We start from the raw sequence: 20,827 nt of genomic DNA on the forward strand, positions 1-20,827 counted from the left end.
ACAGATCTTGTAAGAGGTGTGTTGGGGCGCTGCTCAGTCGGTTAAGCGTCCAACTCAGGTCATGATCTCACAGTCTCATGAGTTCAAGCCCCACGTCGGGCTCTGGGCTGACGGCGCAGAGCCTGCTTGGGATTCTCTCTCTCCCTCCCCCTCCCCCACTCACATTATCTGTCTCTCTCAAAATAAAGAAATAAACGTAAAAAAAAAATATTAGGTGTGTGGGGTGAAGGGGGACAGCATTACAAAAGAAAGCCCTTAGGACCTCAGAGAATCTGGGACAGGTGACTGCCGCTTGGAGGGTGAGGGCTGATGGGGAGGGGGAACAGAACAAATTTATAAATGATCGGGTTTTGAGATCTCACAGGGGCCCAAGGCCAACTATGATGCATAGCAATAAAAATTTCATGTAAAGGATTTTAAGCTCGACTGCCCTTTCTGGGGAGGCTGAAAAATATTTTTCACCTAAGTGCAAACCCACTCTGGTCGGCCCTGCATAAGGTTAGCTCTCTTGCATCCAAGCTGCTAGCCTGGCCAGATGGAGGGTGGCCTTGGTTTTGTGTGTGTGTGTGTGTGTGTGTGTGTGTGTGTGTGTGTGTGTGTTTGTGTGTGCTTGCACTTGACACAGCTGGCACCCTTGCCTCTGGTCACAACAGTGAAGTGGCTCCCCGTAAATCTCACGTAAATCTCCAACACCGATTTCAACAAAGCAAGAACCCTTCCTTCCTCCGGGGTGAAGTGAAGGAAACATAGTCCCCACCTTGCAACATTTTATGACCTTGGTGGAGGTTTTCTTTCTCTAGACCTTAGAGCAAATGGAGGCTCCACAAAAGTATGAATCGTAACAAGCTGGTAATTTTTTTTTTTTGTAAGAAATTGTTGCTGTTGTGGCATGAGAATTTAAAACAATCTCAGAATACAAATTTGATCTTGGAATACAAATGAAATAAACATGATTTGTCAGGAGGCGCTAACAGAAAGGGGTGGTGATGGTCCTTATTGTTTCAAGCTGAATTCCTTCCAAGGATCACACACTCAGATGCCCCCAAGGCCAGGCAGGGCTCAGTGAGGAGAGCAGAAAAGGGGAGCTGGTGAACTGGGGAGCACAAGCCTGTCTCTGAGGCAGCTCAGCTGTAGCCAGTTGTTGTCATGGGGAATATGGATCCGTGTTGGCCAGAACTTCAGATATTTTTAAAGCAAAGCCAGAAATCCAGAATTTTATGTGAAATCACCCAAGGTCTACAAATTGGCAACTAACTCGGTTTTTTTAAAAAACATTGCTAGGGCCAGACACATCACATCTGTGGGCCAGACTCCACTCACGGGGGCATCCTGTGTGTGTCCTCTGTAGCTGTGTATTCCCTTAGAGCATGTGGTCAGGAAAGGGGGCCCACTGCTTTCCACTGTGGGCTGGTGTGTGCGGTGGGACGGTGTCCCTAGAGCAGGATGAGAAAAGCGCCCGCAGCCCAGCTCCGTTTCCTTATCGTGTTGGAAGACTATCCGCAGCTGCTCTAAGCTGACCTCATCCCTTCCCATCTCATCCCGAATTCCTCGGAAGGGAGTGTCCAGCCATGCCAGGTGCCCCGTGGAAGGGCAGATGCAGAGGGCGGGGGCAATGTCACGATCCCTTGGGACAACTGTAGCCTCGCTGTCTACTGAAAAGGAGCAATGAACTTTGGGAACGTGGCCGGATCGGTGAACCATGGGCATTTCTGCACTTTTACAAACGAGAATGTAACACTTCCAAGGTGGCCCCTGGGAAGAGAGAAGCACTGAAACCAGACAAGAGGAACTGGGAGGTAGAGAAAATAAGGCATCTTAAGGAGATGACTGCATCTGGAAGCCCATTAGGAGTAGAGAAGGGTCCTGGATGCCTTGACCCCTTGATCTGAGTCTGGACCACCCAGCCCATTGAGATAATTATGTGCAGTGGCTGAGGTCTTCCTCTCATGAGCTGGAACTCTTATAACTTGTGTTCTGGCCTACGGAATAGAGAATTTCACTGCTGGGGCGCCTGGGTGGCTCAGTCAGTTAAGCGTCCAACTTCAGCTCAGGTCATGATCTCAAGGTTTGTGAGTTCAAACCCAGAACTGGGGTCTCTGCTGTCAGCCCAGAGCCTGCGTTGGATCCTTTGTCTCTCTCTCTCTCTCTCTCTCTCTCTCTCTCTCTCTGCTCCTCCCCCACTCTCTCTCTCAAAAATAAATAAACATTAAAAAGAAAAAAAGAATCTCACTACCATCTCCAAGTGTAGTGTAAAGATTGTCTGCTTTAACGTCATGCTTTATATCATCCACTGGCTGTGTCCCATTAGAATGGCTGCACTAGAGTAGATATTGCTCTTTATATCATCAGAACACCTCAAATAGGGGCTCACTGATTACTTGTTAATTTGCTTCGGTAAGACGTGTTCATACGCGTTTTATATGTGGTCTGTATTTCTAGGTACTTAGAGATCCACTCTATCCCTGGCATTGATGCATGGTTTTCTGCTGCTTCTCCCCATGTATCCATGTTTCTGGTGATGTGCTTTTGTCTGTGTGCCGTCCTCACCCCCACTATTATCATGTGTTCACCAAGACCATAGGATTAGAGTCCGTATGTCAACAATTCAACGTGGAGCACAGATGTAGCGAAAAGAAATTAGACTGGAAGAAAATCTGTTAGCTGACGAGCTAGAATCCAGATAGCCTGGGTTGTCCCAGAATCCACCAGAATGGAAGAGAAAGTTATTTTGTGTAATTTGCAAGTATGAGTGTGTATATTTTTCTCTGCACATCTTTGTGAGGATTGAAGTGATACATTGTTGTACCAAGCAATTTACTTAAGGACCTCTTTTAAGATTTCTTATAAACATTAAGATTTCTGGATATGTATATATCTATATATCTATATATACATATATCTGGGATATATATATATAACAAATATTATATTACTAGATATAATATATAAATATATACTAGCAGCATGTATTAATAGTCATTATTTAATGTCCATTATTTATTAGGATAATTAACATAATTATTGTGAAATTATTACAATTTTGTTAATATTAATACGTAATATGTAACCTTGATTTGCAATATTATATATGTATATAACAAATACAAATTAATTTTCTTTTCATTTTCATTTTAAACTTTAATGTGATTTCAGAAGAACTTTTAGGGGTACCTGGGTGGCTCAGTCGGTTAAGCATCTGACACTGGCTCAGGTCATGATCTCGTGGTTCATGGGTTCGAGCCCCACATCAGGCTCTGTGCTGACAGCTCAGAGCCTGGAACCTGCTTTGAATTCTGTGTCTGCCTCTCTCTCTGCCCCTCCCCCACTCATGCTCGCGCGCGCGCTCTCTCTCTCTCTCTCTCTCTTTCGAAAATAAATAAACATTAAAAAAAATTCTCAATGGGTAATCTCATTTGAACATGGTAGTAACATCCTAATCCTTTCTTGGATCAGCTCTGTATCCATTATAATTAAAAATATGTGAAAGGTGCATGAGTGGCTCAGTTGGTTAAGCATTCAATTCTGATTTCAGTCAGGGCAGGATACCAAAGTTCATGGGTTCAAGCCCCACATCGGGCTCTGCCCTGACAGCACAAAACCTGCTTGGAATCCTCTCTCTCTGCCCCTGCACCTCTCATTCTTTCTCTCTCACACACACAAAATAAATAATAAATAAGAGAATACATAAAACTTATAAATAAGCTTAAATATATATGTAAAAATGGTATATGCATGCAGGAAGAGAAGAAGAGGAAATACTGAGAATTAAATCAGCTGATGGTTCTGAGTTATGGATAGCAAGTGATTCCCTCCCCCCATTTATTGTAATTAAACCATTTGTGTAACTTAAAAACAAACAAAAACAACAACAAGAATGCCTCAAAATGAGAAAGCAATGCCCCCGGAGTAAGAGTTCCCTTTTCAAAAACAGGCATTTTTACACTCTCAGTCTTACACTTATGAAAGCCATTTTTATCAGCCTGGATTTATTTCCACTTTCCAATAATGTATTCCTTAGTCGTCTTATTTCTTGATCTCATCAAGATACCCCTTGATTAGAAAAACGAACGAGGGAAAAACTAAATTATTTCCGACGCTCCAGTCTGCGTACCTAAGATAGTTTCTGTAATACCAAAGACAAGTTCCTGGAAATGCGGTCTTTTTCCATCTCCAAGGCGGCTGTGCGGGAGATGCTGTGCACTAAGGCACCGCCAGGAGATCTATATTTCTGTTCTTGACATCTGTAGGTGCCACTGCCACCGCCAATGGTGATGATGATAAGTGATGGGAAAATGAACTGGGAGGTGATGTATCTTCCTTGACAGATTTAAAGGATTGCCGCGGGCAGCCCCGAGGCAAGTGCTGACTGAGGACATTCTGGCGCCTGCGTGGGTCACCGTGGCACAGACAGGCAAAGCTGTGAAGAGCTGGGAGCAGTGCGCAGGCTCTGTGCTTTCGATCTCTGCCTGGACCCTTTTTGTGCATTGGGGGTGCGGGGGTGGGGGAACTGGACGTTGTACTATAGACTCTGAAGCATCCGTTGCTGTGGGTTAGTTGGTCTCCGTCGTGTACTTGGGTCATTCCTGTGGGGAGCCGGTGTTGACGGCGCCGTGTGCAGCTTCCAAGGCTATGCCCGCAGTAAACAGGGGAATAGGGTGAATATCCTAAGATTTTGAGGCTTTCACCCAGGGTGCGGTAAGTGCTGGTTGTGGGCTGGGTGCCTCCTAATATTGGTCAGCGGGGAAGTGTCTGACCTGAGCTATGGCTCTAGCAAACCCAGGCAAATACAGACCTAGGTGAAACAAAGGACCCTGGCTGCTCCCTGGGGAGCCTGAGGTGCTGTGCTTCCTGCTTCTGGAAAGCCAGGCCTGGGGTAATATCCAAAGAGAGGAAATGAGCTAGCACCCAGTTACCCTACTCATTTTGCTGGTTTAAACAGACCTAGGATTTTTGGTTGCAAAACAGCTAGTAACCCTTTGGCTTTTCTTTTTTGCTTCTGTCTTTTCCAGAGCTTTTATAAACATTTGACTTTACTCAAAATGTGCAAAGAAGAATAATGGAAGCCCCTGAATACCTGGATTTGGATGAAATTGACTTCAGTGATGACATATCTGTAAGTCGTACTTCTTGCAAACAATGCTGCAGGAGGTTCTGCCTTTACCTGTAATCTGCGGATCCTGAACTCTCCCAATCACGTTTAGCAGTTGATGGCAGATGGAATGTGGCTTTGGGGTCCCCTGGACCAAGAAGCGAATCTCACTTAATTGTGTGTATTGCATGGTGTGTGTGGGGGCGGGGTGGGAAAGGCATATGACCTCATTGAGCTCCCCCCTTCCTAATTGTTGTCGAAATTATTCACCGAGAAAATTTATAAAATGCCTGCAGAGAGCATGTGATCAACCCTATCAGTGATAACTCCCTTTATAGGACTGGCTTTACCGCAGCCAGCTTTCTCTGGAGCTCACAAGGACACGACGGCCAAGTTGTTCACTGATGAACAAACAGTAAGAGGAATCCTTCCAGGCACTGTAGGTGTCAAAGCACAGGTTGGATGCTATTGGGGAATACTGGGAGTCATGTGTTGATGAGGACTGGGCCAGCTCCTGTCTGAGGCCCTGTTTAATCCTGTGAAGCTCTGAGCTGATGAACTTCTTCATTGTCAGGAGGCACCACCTTCTTGCTGCCTCCAGCCTATCTCACCGTGGCTCTGAGGGGTCCTCTGTACACACCCTGCCTAGAAGTGACTGTGACTTATGTCAGGCCACACGGTCATTTCTGCCTCCGAGGCCAGCCAGCAGCCTTGTTGGCTGCTCACAACCCCAGGTAAACCGGCTCTCAGAATATGTGATGAGAAGGTTGCTCTTTCTAAACTAGCCATATAACTTTTCTTCCCAGGACCTCCGTGGTCACAATTGCTGACCCTACTTTTCATCACTGTCTCAGGGCATGGAGCTTTGGGTCACCACTAGAAATGGTGTCAAAAAAGATAAGCTTCTTTTCACACACCTCTGGCAAAGTTATTTCTCTACTCCGCTATTCGCTATTCACTTTGAAGTAAAACTTGCATACTGTACGCAAGGATTGGATTCCTCGGGTGAGTTTGATGAATGATCTGCTTTATACAACCTTGGATGATTCTTGGTGTGCCAGGGAAATGTGAATGCCGCCTCTCCCTATTTTAGCTTCCAGACAATCTTTATTAATCCTCATTGAGACCAATGCAAAGTGAGTTTCTTCCTTCCCACCTTATCTTTCTGTCTCTTTCTCTCTTTTTTAAGTTTCTATACTTAAAAGTGTTCAGAACATGGTTCTGTTATAGCATTGACCTTGAAGTATTTTTTTAAGTGTATTTATTTTGAGAGAGAGAGAGAGAGAGAGAGAGAGAGCAAGAGTGGGGAGAGGGCCAGAGAGGGAGAGGGAGAATCCCAAGCAGGCTCCAAGTTCAACACAGAGCCCAACTTGGGGCTCGAGCTCATGAGCACGAGCTCACAACCAGAGCTGAAATCAGGAGTTCAGCAGTCAACCAACTGAGCCACCCAGGCACCCCTCACCTCGAGGTATTTTGAGCCTAGTGGGGAGAAGCAAAGAAAGTAAAGAATAATGTGGGGAGATGTAGGGAGTGTGGAAGCTGTCTTAGAAAGAAAAACATACACTATGATTAGGAGTTCAGAGTAGCTCTCTTAGCTTTGATAATGAAGCAACATTTAAGGAGCTTGGGGTTTGGAAGGCCCCTGTTGGGCTCCAGCCTTGTTCTGACCTGTGCTGACTGGAGAGCAGTAACTTTGCCTCTCCTAGATAACCCAACAACTTTTACTGCTGTGTTGAGGATTGAGTGAAATAATAATATATGTGAAGCACGCAGCTTGGCACACTGTTAAGTTGCCCTTAAAAATGGTAGCTTTTGCTATTATTTCAGTGAATAATAACAATAATATTTATATGGCCAATGGTGAAGAAAGAACTCAAGGGAAAAAACCAGGCATCATGTCAGGACTTTTTTTTTTTTTTTTTTTTTTTTAAATACAATAGAGCATTTGTACTTACAGAAGAATCATCTGGCAGCAGCCTATAATTTTGATGAATTAGGGATCTCCACTTGAAAGATAATAAACCACGTTAAGCAATAGCCCACGCTGTTTAGCAAATCGGGATACGGGATTATGTAATAGTCGAGCTCCTACAACCTGACCACTCTGAAACATAAATAAAGATTATCCATCTGTAATTGTGTAACTGCACTCAAACCTTCCCCCACCCCTTTAAAGATGTTCTATTGTTTGGATCTTTAACCTGCCATTTAAACTTAAATCAGAGGGGGAAAAAATGATACTGCGTGGAATGGTTGAAACAATCACGGCTAACATTTGCCGAACACTCACTCTGGGAGAGGCGTTATCTTGCTTAATCCTCACAACAATCCAGTGAGGCAGGAACTTGTCATGATTTTCATTTTACAGACGAGGACTCTGAAGCATGGAGATGTTACCTAACTTATCCAGGGCCACCCTGCTAGTGGGGAGCCATCTGTCTCTGGGATACCTGCTTCAGGCTACAACACCTGACTGCCTCTCTAAATCTATTACAGTGGTCCTCATCAGGGTTGATTTTACCCACCCCCCAGGGGACCATTTGGCAATGCCTGGAGACATTTTTGGTTGTCATGGCTGGGGAGGTGTCCCCCCTGGCATCTAGTGGATAGAGATCAAGGATGCTTCTGAACAACATAAAGTGCACAGGGATCCCTACAGCATCCCTTACAGCAAAGAGTTACCCGGCCTAAAATGTTGGTAGTACTGAGGGCAAGCAATCCTGGTTTTTCTTAAACCACATGAAATTAAAAGAAGCTCTACTTTGGCAACCTCTATAATATGGTAAGTTATTTTATAATACAGTAAAACCTCCATTTGCAAGCATAATTCATTCTGGAAACATGCTTGTAATCCAAAGCACTCATCTATCAAAGTGAATTTTAAGAGCCGTTGGTTCAGCTGTGATCCTGTGACATCCAGCATTGTGTACAACTCGTACTGCGAGAGATCGCTCATTTATCAAGTTAAAATTTATTAGAGATGTTTGCTTCTCTTGCAGAACACTCGCAGGACAGGTTACTTGCAATCCAGGGTTTTACCATAGTTCCATCCGATCCAGGTTCAAGCCCTTACATGTGCCAGAATGGTATTGTTCTTATATAATCACTTCTTGCAGAAAGCAGTGATGACCTCTTCAATATTGAGATGATTGTTCTCAGCCTCTTTAGGTAAACGAGGAGCAGTGAATGTTACAACCGCTTTAAGAGCTAAATGGAGACGATTCCGATGCTGACGTTTAACAAGATGTGTTCAACTTGCTAATTCACTGGCATAAAAAGAATATAGCCTACCATAAACATGCCTTTGCTTTTAGGATTCCATAACCTCCATCTCTGATGGCGCTTACACCTCTTTCCTGGTAAAGTGGCAGGAGTGGGGAAGAAAATGCTCAATACGTTTAAAAAAGATGCCCAAGTTCACAAGTGTTTTTCTGATTCTCTAGCCGTAGCCCTATTACATCGTCTGAGCTTTCTGTTTCCTGATTTTCCCCTCTGGTCATGAGCCTGGTTCTTGTTTTAATTAAAACACAAGCTCTATATTGGTTCAAAAAAAGCAACTAGAACTTTTTTGCCTTTACCTAATGAGACAAAACCCAGAAGGCAATCAAATTATTTTGAAGTTACCCAGACTCAAAAATAACATTCATCCTTTCCAAAATGCAGGGTTTAAACTAACTACAGGCTCGTCTCCCTGCCATGTCCAAGGAGAGAGCATTGCACATTCCCTGCAGGTCTGTGAAGGAGATGATAGGGCTTTTCTGTCTCTGCAAAAGGGTTTGCAGATTTCTTTCTTTATTCCTGCAGAAGCCAGATGCTTCTCCTGAAAAAGAAAAATGCACTGGGATATTATTTTACCACAGACTTCTTAGTAGCCACGGTGTATTTATTTTATTAAGAAAGGCCAATTTGCAGGGCAGCTGGGCCGCTCAGTCGGTTAAGTGTCCGACTTCAGCTCAGGTCACCATCTCAAAGTTCATGAGTTCGAGCCCCACATCGGGCTCTGTGCTGACAGCTCAGAGCCTAGAGCCTACTTCGGGTTCGGTGTGTCCCTCTTTCTCTGCCCCTCCCCTGCTCATACTGTGTGTGTGTGTGTGTGTGTGTGTGTGTGTCTCAAAAATAAATAAACATTAAAAAATTAAGAAAAAAAAGAAAGGCCAATTTGCTATTCTTCCAGATAGTATATTATACACAGAACAAAACAAAGCAGAGGCCAAACTGTAGATCTCGTGAGGAGCATCCCTCCCAGCCCTGAGACACGGCTCTGCCATGTACCACGCTCCACTCTGTGAGTCAGGGGTCTTGTTAAAGACTCCTATCAACTCTGCGGGGCAGGCCCTGTTTCAATACCCAGTCTGGCACATGAAAAAAAAAATTGACCCTTCGAGAAGGTGTATGACTTTCACAACGTTATGGATAAGTAAGTGGCAGGGTCAGGATTTAAATACAGAACTATGTGACCACGTTACTCTTCCCCTTCTGAGCGACCTGGTGGAGTAGAGACTCCGGACCAGTCCATAAAATGCCATCACTATCCTCCGTCGGTACTGATGCAGTTGCAAATAGCTGCTTGGAAGTAATGGGGTTGGTATATATTCCAAATAAAATAAAACGAGTGAAAGAGAATGTAGGCAAACCTCTTAATTTTATTGCATGTCTGCTTTCCCATCTGTAACATGATAATTATCATCTCTACCTATTGCCCTGGACTTTATGGAGAAAATACGAGATTTTATATATGTATGTGTGCAAATACATGCCCACATATTTATATAATACACACATACCTATTTGCATACCTGTGTGTGTGTATGGACATACACATATACATGTAAATATACTCCTGCACACGCACACAGACAGAAGTGAGGACACACTCTGTTCCTCATCAGGAAGCTTTGCCACCTTTCTGTACCATTGTGACTACAACGGGTGAAGATGACATTTTTTTGACAGTCTATTTTTTGTGCAAGCCACATGAGAACATAATGAATAAATGCCGTTCCACCTCACTCTAACCTTTGACCCAAGCCCTTGAAGCCTAGACTAATAGCACAGAATGATATGGATTCATTTTCCTTGAGTGACTGAGCCACAATGTGGTAGGAAAACAACTTCTGGTAAACAAGTCTCCTCTTAGTGGATTCTCACATTTTTCCAACCTTGCACTAGAATGCCTGCCCCTGTCTGGTTTGTGTGCACCACTTTTTACTCAATGCAATCCACTGACACTTCCGAGATTTCATTATGTTTCCACAAAGCCGTGTGCTGTGGTGGGAGGCCCCAAGAAAGGGCACATAGAGCTTATCAAGTGGACTCAAGCAGAGAGTTGATTGGATCAAGAATATAAGTTTTGCCTTGAGTTTAGGAGTGAAAAGGAGTGTACAGCTAATCAAGGTAAAGAGAACCTGGCTTCCCCTCCTCTCTAGCAAGAAATCTACCTGAGCGAGATCCTAATATACTTTCTTGTGTGCTCCCCTACAAGGTTGCCAAGATTCTCACATGGCCTCTGGCCACCTCCGTCCCTTCTTCACTGTCCCGTCTATCAGCCCTGCCCTTCCTAGCAGTTGCTTGGTTGCCTGCTCCTAACTTCTTAGTGTGTCCCAGTATGATCGACTTTTATCGGGTGTTCATATGTTCTTTCTGCAAATGTCTTGTATTCAAGTCTACATTACCTTTCATTCCTTCCTCCTGTGGTGCCCGTTATCAAAAACCTCATGCCTTGTTCTACTATCCTGCGTCGTCTGTGTTCTCTTGTTTCGGTAACACCTGCCAGGGAAGGACTTAGGAATAATCTAGTCCAGACAAGATGAACGATGTGTTCATGTCCCATAGGTAGTATAAGAGCCCAAGACCAGAACCTGGGGACCCAGACTCAACATCTTGGATTCCATACCCCTTCCTGAGAATGTGGAGAGAAGCCTTATAGATAGAATGATTTCCAAGAATGAACAACTGCCAGATTTTTTCTTTTGCTCTTCTCTTACTCTGCAGATAGCCCTAAAATGTCTTATCTTGCTTATGAGTTATAGCACATATTAGATTGACAATGCAGATTATTCACACAAACTATTTACCATTTATGTACTAGATTTAGTGGTGATCTACTCAACAACATGCATTAAACAGTTATAGTGTTCCAAGAGCACTTCTAAGCTCGGGTGAATGACACAGACCGGATCTATGTTCTTAGAGTTTCCAGGACCCTTTAATAATAATTGAGCATATTGTGAAATGTCCAGTTGAATCCATAGAAGGTCAGATTTAATTACCATATCAAACTCTGTTCTTGACGGCCTTTATATTTTTGTGGTGATTGATAATTGGCTCACAATTGAAACTAGACCATCACTGAGGCTGAACAAGTATTATAGCCAGCCCTGGGTCCTACTGCAAGTTAAATTTCTTTTGTAATTTTTTTGTGACTTGGAATTTTTGCCTCAATAGTTGCCCTTGCTTTGGCTTCACTTCCACATGCTCATTTTGTATACTTGTTAATGTAAGTAATGGCTAGCATTTATTGAACACTTAGTGTGTATCAGACACTCTTACCTATGTTTTACATTATTAAATTCATAGTCTTCACAGCATGCTCTTGATATAAGCACCGTTATTACCCTGCTTTACAGGCGAAGAAACTGGTAGGCAGAGGTTAAGTAATTAATATGAATTATCTGGAAAATGGTGAAGCCAGGATATAACATGGACGGTCTGGCTGCAGAAACCATATATGTAACCCCCGTGTTGAAAATGACTGCTGCTGGGTTTGTTGGTTACCTGTGGTTGGCTCAGTTCATTGAGGTCTCTTCTCATCCATGATCACTTGTCCTCACAAAGGGGGACCACTCATTGCTGTGATATCTCACCACACTTGCCAATGTGGACCTTCATCTTTTGCCTAACTACACATATGAGCAATATAATGCTGTATGTGGTAAACTCTTAAAATGGGCAAAACAGTTACTGAGTTTTCCCAAATACCAGCTACAAAATATGTCTTAGCGTAAAATAATTTGATTATCTTTTTAAATTTTTTTTAATGTTTATTTGTTTTTGAGAGACAGAGAGAGACAGAGCGTGAGTGGGGGAGGGGCAGAGAGAGAAGGAGACGCAAAATCTGAAGCAGGCTCCAGGCTCCGAGCTGTCAGCACAGAGCCTGATGTAAGGCCAACCATGAAGTAGGACACTTAACTGACTGAGCCAGCCAGGCACCCCAAGAATTTGATTATTATTAATTAAAAAAAAACCCTCTCGATAGAATAAAAACAAGGAACAAGAACAAAAATCAAATGCATTTGAAAAGAGGATCATTTGTAATAATTTTCTTTCGCAAAGCCTAAATGGTAGAAGGAAATGTATTTAAAGCCATCTGGGATGAATGTATAAAAACGTAGATCGCCAGTATTTGTACTATGTAGAGATGGTCGTTGAGACTGTGGGCGTCTGTATGGCCACCTGTGAAACATGGAATGTGGAAGGAATAACATTCCAAGAACGGAACTGCGTAGAAGTATGTCCCACATGGGACGAGGGAAAAGAGGCTTCTATGAAAGAGACTGGGAAATTGTTTTCAGAAATACAGGAGGAATGCTAAGGGATCTTAAAAGGAAGAGAGGTATCTAATGAATTTAAAGAAGCAAGGGGTAAATAGCAGGGATTGGGTCATGATAAAAAAGAGAATGGTTGGATTTTCCAGTCAAGACCCATTGGAGGCCATAGTAAGAGCAGGGCCTTTGGGGTAGTGAACAGAAGCCATGTTGTGGTGGCTAGAAGAGCAAATGTAAGAGATGAGGGAGGAGAGAAGAGAATCACAGCAATTCTTGAAAAAAAGATGGCAGTGAACACAAGAGCAAGAAAGGCCATGATTCACTGAGGAGGCAGCATGTCTTCAGGTGGCAGAGCTGCTTGTTTGTCAGAGGAGAGAGCTGATGTTGAGAGGGTGACTGACAAGATGGAGGGACGAGGGATGATGGCAGAGCCAGAGACCTGAAGGGATGGGAGGGGAAGAGACGTGAGCACAAGTGGAGGGCTAGTGGCGAAGGGGTGGACTGTTAATGCCACATCCTCTGTGGGGAAGGCATGAAGTCAGGACACACCTTCCTCAATTGGAAGGGCAGGCCCCTGGAGAGGAGTTCCAGACTTCAGGAAAATACTACATTTCTGAAAACCTCGCTTCAGGGTGTGTCTGCTTTCACTGCCAGCTTTGCATGCACACACGGTTGCTGTTTCACTGGGTGTGTATTGAGATGCCTGCCCGAATTTTGGAAAGCTTTGTGAGAAATCATGAATTTCAGGATGGTTGTTTGGATGACTGGCTTAATTGTTTCTTTTGGAAACTTAATGAGACCTTAGCTGTTTAAAAGTCTCTAGCTTCAAAAGGTGTTTGGGATTTTAGTTCTTTTATTCTTTCCCTGTGGCTCATTACCGCTTGAGTAATGTCTGCATGTTCACCCAACTGGCTCCAGCTTTCAGGAGTAAGGGCCAAAGCCTTTCAGTCTTGAACAATATCTAGGATGGTCAGAGATCCTTATGGCTTGGTGTAGAAATCATGCACTGTTATGAATCCCATGCACGCTCAAACTGTTTTGCATGGCTGAGTGACAAAATTGACTGGCTCAGGCAGGGATGTGTAGGATTGTCTTGTGTCATATCAACTCGAGTTCGCAAAGGAATGTTTCAGTGTCAGCCCTTGGCCATGGACTCTCATAAAGGAGGAAAGACCAAAGAGAAGTTAAGTAATGTGCTGGGACAGGCTGGGCTCTCCTTTCCAGTCCCGGCTCAACCCCGTCTTCTGTCTCTTAAATTCCCACATCTGGATCAACTGAGCTTCAAAGTCAGGAGGGCAATGAAGATGATGAGGGAAGGGCTATGTGCACAGGTGGAAAACAGGTTAGGGAGAAGAGACAAAAACATTCAACATCGTTTCACGGCTTGTAAACTGACTTCACTTGCATTATCCACATATGATTATCTGTGTTCTATAAATAAAGCAAGCAAACCCCAGAGATATGAAATGACTGGTTTGTCCAGAACCTCAGTTAATAAATACCAGAACTTGGGGCACCTGGTGGGGTCAGTCAGTTAAGCATCTGACTTCAGCTCACGTCATGATCTCGCAGTTCATGAATTCGAGCGCCCCATGGGGCTCTAGCTCAGACCCCAATTTGTATCCTCTGTTTCCTCCTCTCTCTTCCACTCCCCTGCTTGTGTGCCCTTGCTCTCTGTCTCAAAAATAAACATTTAAAAACTAAACAAATACCAGAACTGGGGCTTGAATCTGCATCTTCTGGGTCCAGATCCATTGTTCTTTATACAGAAGGCTAAGGCATCAGCCAGTACCCATACTGTTAATCTATTAGAGGTGTGTTTTTTTTTCTTTTAAATATACCATAATTTCATGGCTAGACTTGTAATAATGAGGGATTTTTTAAGAAGATGAGTGCTATATAACTATTAACTATTACTATTACTATTTTTATTATTGCCACTAAAATCATGATTACATAGGGGAATTCATTTTATTCAAGTTCAGTAAGTACCCACTATCTTTGGTAAACACAATATTGTCCACACCCTCAGGAAGCAGAGAAAGCAGTGACATAAACATATAGGTGAAATATCATGGATGGATTCTGTAATGGATTTATGCCTAAATTATATATAAAGCAGTTGTTCCGAAATGTTAGCATGCATCAAAATCATCTAGTTGGCTTGTAAAAATACAGATTGCTGGGCTCTACCCTCAGAGTTTCTGGGATGGGGCCCAAGACTGTGAATTCCTAACAACTTCCTAGATGGTGTCTGTGCCCCCGGTCCAGACACCACACTTTGAAAGCTGGAATTACTTCCATCTGGGAGTGTGGGAGAAGATTCTATAGAAGTGATTCCCAGGCCGATCTTGAAAAATTAAAAAAGGTTTGCCTAATGAACTGGGTGGAATATCATTCCAGGTCGATGGAATGGCACGCCTAACAGTATAGACAGGTAGAACAGCAGATATGGCATCCCTAAGAAATTTCATATTGCCACAATCAAAAACGAAGTGAACAATGGTAAGAGATAAGTCTGAGCTCATGGAAGGCTTCCTGTGCCATGCTGAGGCTTTGCCCTGTAGTCCGTGCAGAGCCACTGAAGGATGTGAAACAGAGAAGCACCTTAGTCAAATCTGCATTTTAGAAAGCCAGTTAATTGGAGTGCAAGTATGGAAGCATGGAAGAAATGCACACTTACTACCTAAGTATGAAAGAAGTCCTTTGAAACGCTGTAATATTCTGCCGGGGATCCATCAAATGTGTGTTTGTCTTGGTATTCCAGTCAAATAGTTAATAAGCCACTGTGTGCCACGTGTATATGCAAGTCAGAGACATCATCCTTTCCCTCAGGCAATTGTGGGAGCCAACACTAACATCTAGGAAACAACAGAGCCCAAGGCAAGGCAGTATTTTACCAAGGGCAGTAAAGAGCAAGGTCATTTAGGGCTGAAGCAGTTAGCCAGGGTTTCGTGCAGAAAGCACAACGCAAGTTGGCCTTGCAGAAAGGCAGCTTTTCCCTGGCCAGAGGAAAGCTTTGCCAGCCAAGGTACAGAAGGTGGAACTAAACTTTGAATGCACACTGCATGCACCCTGAAGAAGTGGAGGCAACTGGTCAACCTGTAGAAGGGGCTTTTCTTGAGACCTGGAAAGGAAGTTTGAATCACAAAGGCTATTTCTACGGGACTAACCTCTGGAAGATTTTTAGAAAAGAACAAGAGTGGCATAAAACCAGGAGACAACCATCTGCAACCCCCCTCTCTCTAATCACCCAAGGATAAAAGGCATCAAGGGAACAGAATATAAAGGCTGGGGTTGGGAGCAAGAGATAGGGAAGACACTTTGGACTTTGGTTCTGATAGGGCCAAAATGACAGTAGTTGTTGCCCAGGGAGTTGGCCACTGTCCGGAGAATGAGGTGGCTTGGCTATCAGACAGCTCCTTCTAAAAGGCCATCTGTCCTTTGTACTGGGATGAAGGGCTGGGGAGCCCTCCCTTTTAGCTCCCAGATGGTAGGACAATGCACTCACGTGAGAGAGACTTCCTGGGTCATTTGCTTATTCCCAAATGTGCAAATATGAAAATGTTTTCGCATGTTGGTTTTGTGAATTGTATGTTTCTCTGGCCACTCTTCCCTTCGTGACCTGACCGTACAACATTCTCTTAAGCTTCATCTCCTATCCAGAGAGCAGCGTTTGTGCTTACTGAAACAAACACCCAAACTGATTCTGTTTCTTGTGTCTTTATAAAGGATAGTAGATTAGTTCACAGTGTAGATTGGAGTCTTCGCTGAATTTGACATTCCACATACCCTTACGGTTCCCCAAAACTTTGATTGTCTGGCCAACACATCATCCTTTTCTTAGATGGCTGTATTTGTAATTTTCATCACCAGGCACAGCACATGACTTTTTCTTCCAGGTCATTATTCCCAAAGAATTGAGACGTATACCTTCACAGAAGTGACTTTCTGTACGCCAAGGGTGGAGAGACAGAGCTGCTGCGGGTTAACACAGGTTGAGGCGGTGCGTGGGGCTCCGTGAGGTTCATCCTCTGCCTGGTGCTCAGTCCCCACACCATCCGGGCAGCCTGTGCTGCTCGAACTTAAATGTCATTATGTTACAAGTTGCTGCACACTCAGGATCTTTGAGGTCACGTAGGAAGAGCTGGGGGTAGAGCCCATAATTCAGAGATTCTGATGTAGCCGACTTTGGGGTGAGAGGTGGTGGTCAGGATGCATGTGGCTGAAAATGCAGGAAGCCCCGCAGCCAGTTTAATCAAATACATATCATTAAGCCCCGTGAACAACCTTATTGAGTTTATCATTAACTCCATTTAAACACTAATCCATCTTTAGCTCCCTCTTTCTAAAATTTGCCTTGGGAGAACAACAAAACAAGACAGAAGGAGCAAGGGTGAGACTTTGCCAAAGGGTGCTTTTGTGGGGCGCATGGCCACGGAAACAAAAGACCCCGTTTTAATTGAATTGTAAACTGTGTAATTATTTAACCTGTACCAGCTGGTCTCAAGAAGCTACCGGATTCCTTAGAGAGCTTGTACTTGGCCAGGAACATAAGGCACCTTATTAGGAACAAGAAAAATGCCTTCTGTACCTATGTTACCCCCATCCCCCAAAGAACATACTGTAAAAGGGGAAAAATGCTTGAAGTTCAGTTTTGGTTCAAGACTCTCTCTTTCTGAGTATGTGAGTGGATTGACTAGTAGCATCTGTAGTCTCTGAGGACTGGCTAACATAAACAGGATGTTATTGCATCAGACAGGTAGGAGTAATTTCTCTAATTGGTCATTTGAGATTTCATTTTTCACTTGCAAGACCTGCAGATTTAATTTGTTTGTGACATGCGGTTGGCAAATTGACAATACATACAACTGCCCCCTCCCTCTGTCTTGCTGTCCTGCCATCGTGTGGAAAGCACTGGGGGGTCTCCATGTAGACCCTTGACTTCATCTGTCAACATCAAGCTCACTAGAGTACCTTCTTATTGACAAATGTACCCTAATTACACATTCCTCATTTGTAATGCTAGAATAATCCTAATAAGTTTCCCGTGATCATTTTTCTTTCAGATTAATTAAAGGGTTTTTTTTTTCTCATTCCCCCCCCCCAAATTCTGAGTGAAGTCCTTTATCACAATTCTCATTCCCATAAGAACAGTATTCCCAAAGGTACAGAGCCAAATATTTGTAGATAGCTGGATTTTATGAGTTAATGTATGATTGAAGATGGTCCTTTGATTAAAGAAATAGTTCATCCTATCTATTTTGTTTTAAAACATCCTTCTCTAAAGAAAGATTGATTGGCATCAGACAGAGCCCCCGTAAATCAGAGCTATTGATTTTCCATTTGTTTTAGCCCTTCTGGTTTTATGCCCCCTTATGTCGTAATTTGTTATCCTGATAGCTGGCCCCTGAGTCGGTGCCCGGTTGATCCCGGGGGCTGGTTTCTTTCAGTTCGGTCTAATCTATACATAAAACAGATTAGCTTCCAGACAGAGAACCAAGCTCCTCTTGCTCTTTATAACATCACCCCCTGTGTTTCCCACGGAGCTCACGGATGCCACACAGTAAAACCTCTGGCAAGTGGCGACATGAGGGACGTTGGTGTAGCCCAGAGAATATCAGCACAGGTGAGGCTCCTGGCTACCCTGGGCGCTGCAGGAAGCTGGGTGCTTCTCCCCTTGCCCTTCACAATCGGACTCAAAACGCATGTATTCCAGACACCTTCCGGAAATTCCTCAAGGCCAGAAAATTCTTCCATCTTCCACAAGTCGCAGAAGCAACAAGAGAGAGAATGTCTGCCGGATACACTTTGCATGTTAAAGCAGGGGTACATAGCCCTTCTTGATGTACATCTGCTTAGATGTATACAGATAGAGCTTGGGTCACTGCCAGATCACTGAGGAGCCCGTTGAGGATAAAATTCGACCTTTCTGGATCTACATGTTGTACTCAAGTGTCACTTCTCGTGCTTTGCTTTTTCTGGCCGCTTGAATGAATGCAATGCTCTTGTTTTAAATTGTTGTTTTATTCCCTTTCTCCTCCGGCTTCCCATCCAGTACTCGGTGACGTCGCTCAAGACCATCCCCGAACTGTGCCGAAGATGTGATGCGCAAAGCGAAGACAGATCAGGTAGGTCCCTCTCCTCATCCCTCTCCTTCTCCTGACTCTGAGAGAGCGGAGGGCTCCAGGAAGCTGCCTCTCCCTCCCACAACTTGCCCCTGCCTTCTGTCTTTCCTTTACAGCTTCTCCCTACACCCCCCTATGCACACCCCCTCAACGAACAGATGTTAGGTCACCCTCCACAGGCTAACAGGACAGGGAGGCCCTAATGAGGACTCGGCTGTCTACAAATCAACGTAGGCCGTCATCTCGACAGCTCCAAACCACAGTATACGCGGCAATTTACTGAAAACCCGAGAAACCATTGGTGACAAAACATAATGATAGAGGCGCCAATGAAAAAATGTTGGATGCATTTACTACCCATATGGCAAGGACCAGCTTGGGGGATGGTGCTTTGCCAGAATCTGAAACCCTATCAGGGATGCGACATGATAGGATCTGCAAGAAGGCATACTGTAACAGTTAAGATTAAAGCAAAGCTTTGGAGTTTAATAGTGTAAACTAAACAGAGAATTATGGCATACAGATGAAAACCAGCTGGTTGACCTTTTCTCCTTGCACACACCCCCACCCCGACCAAAAAAAAAAAAAAATACATTCAGGGTTGTTTTTCCCTCTGTAAATCAAATTAAGTTTCTCTCCTTTTCTCTCCATGATGGGCGAAAATGAAAAAAAAAAAAAAAAAAAAAAAAAGGATGTTGATGGAAATGATACAATGACGTTAAACTAAGAAAGGATGTTTATTATTTTTCAAAGTAATTGCCCTAAGGTACCACCATTGATCGTGCCAAGCTCACCTCCTCTGATAGTAGCTAGGATCCTGAGAACCATGGGGAATGGAAGGTTCCAGATAATCCTCAGATGATGTGTATCGGGTTTCATAGAGGACCCTTACCTGTATAGCTACTGGAATTCTAGGCCTTTCTAACTGAAGACTTGCCCAAAGCTAATCTACTTTTCTCCTGGACGGCTTGTTTACTTTGGAGACTTTGCTTAGAGGAGATGGGGCAAATAATTAGTCTTTCTAGGTTTGTTTATCTCTGTTTTTTGTGTGAGTGAAAGTAATACTTCAATGTTTGGGTCAGAAACGCAGAGGATAGTTCTACATTCGCATAAAAGTCTTCATTTACCTTCAGAGTTTTGGGTTTTTCTTTTTCTTTTTCTTTTTCCTTTTAATTTCAAACAATGTCAAGTTTCTGGCGGGTTCAACAAAGGCTCTAGCCATGAGGCTTTTAAAGATGTGCCTCCTTACAAGCCATTGCCAGGCTCCAAGGTGGGATTGCTGACTGTGGGCAGTGACTTGAGTCCAAGTTAGGGTTCAGTGACTTATCACCCATATGACGTACAGCCTCAAACTGATTGTCAACAAAATAAAGAAGAAGCTTGTTCTGCCAATGTTACCAGGTGTTGTTAGGATTAGAGTTAGGTGAGGTATCTAAAGTTACTGTTTCTGTGCTAGCTACTGTTGTAAGCCCTTTCCTCACATTAGCTCTGTTAATCCTAAAGTCCCCATGGGTGGAGTACGTAGAATGCCAATGCTATAGGTGGGTAAACTGAGGCACAGCAGAGAAGTTAAATATCTTGCCTGCAGTCACGTAGCAGTTAAGTTGCAGAGCTGGGATTCAAACAGCAGCAAGTGTACCTCTCGAGTGGGTTCTTTTTCCATCGCGTAGGCTTCCTCTCAAATAGCTTGACTTAGTGGCATTAATTTAATTTTAAGATATTATCCTTTCAAAACTTTCAAAATCAGCATTTTTGCCTCATAGACTGTGGTGAACTGCTCTTCTCTGTTTAATAGCTATTCTTGCTTACTGAGGTAAGTGCATTAACCAAAGCCGTTAAAGATCATTTTTCCTGGGGCTGATTCACTCCACTTTCTCCAGGTCACGTGTCTTCCCACCGCTTGCACAATAGGTGATGTTGGATATTTCTGCTCTGGTTGAGAAGGAGGCCAGTTTCAAGTGTCGAAGCTTTTAGACTTCACCCAGGGCAAAGACCCAGTGCTCAAGGTCCTCGGCAGTAATTAGACCTGACAGGAAATGGATGCATGTGGGCAAGACTCAGGCCTT

The 20,827-nt window shown here is 43.7% G+C and overlaps 1 protein-coding gene across 2 annotated transcripts in view; it reads left to right on the forward strand.

Moving 5' to 3' along the window:
* The window catches only part of LOC115515011 (synuclein alpha interacting protein), a 160,859-nt gene that overhangs the window by 77,192 nt on the left and 62,840 nt on the right, over positions 1 to 20,827 (forward strand). For both annotated transcript variants that reach the window (XM_030317119.1, XM_030317139.1), the window contains exons 2-3: positions 5,010 to 5,113; positions 18,692 to 18,764. In XM_030317119.1, coding sequence (XP_030172979.1) covers positions 5,057 to 5,113; positions 18,692 to 18,764 — 130 coding nt within the window. In that variant the 5' untranslated portion in view covers positions 5,010 to 5,056. The remainder of the gene's footprint in view (positions 1 to 5,009; positions 5,114 to 18,691; positions 18,765 to 20,827) is intronic.

The sequence above is a fragment of the Lynx canadensis genome, chromosome A1, assembly GCF_007474595.2.
Source record: "Lynx canadensis isolate LIC74 chromosome A1, mLynCan4.pri.v2, whole genome shotgun sequence".
Taxonomy (NCBI): Eukaryota; Metazoa; Chordata; class Mammalia; order Carnivora; family Felidae; genus Lynx; species Lynx canadensis.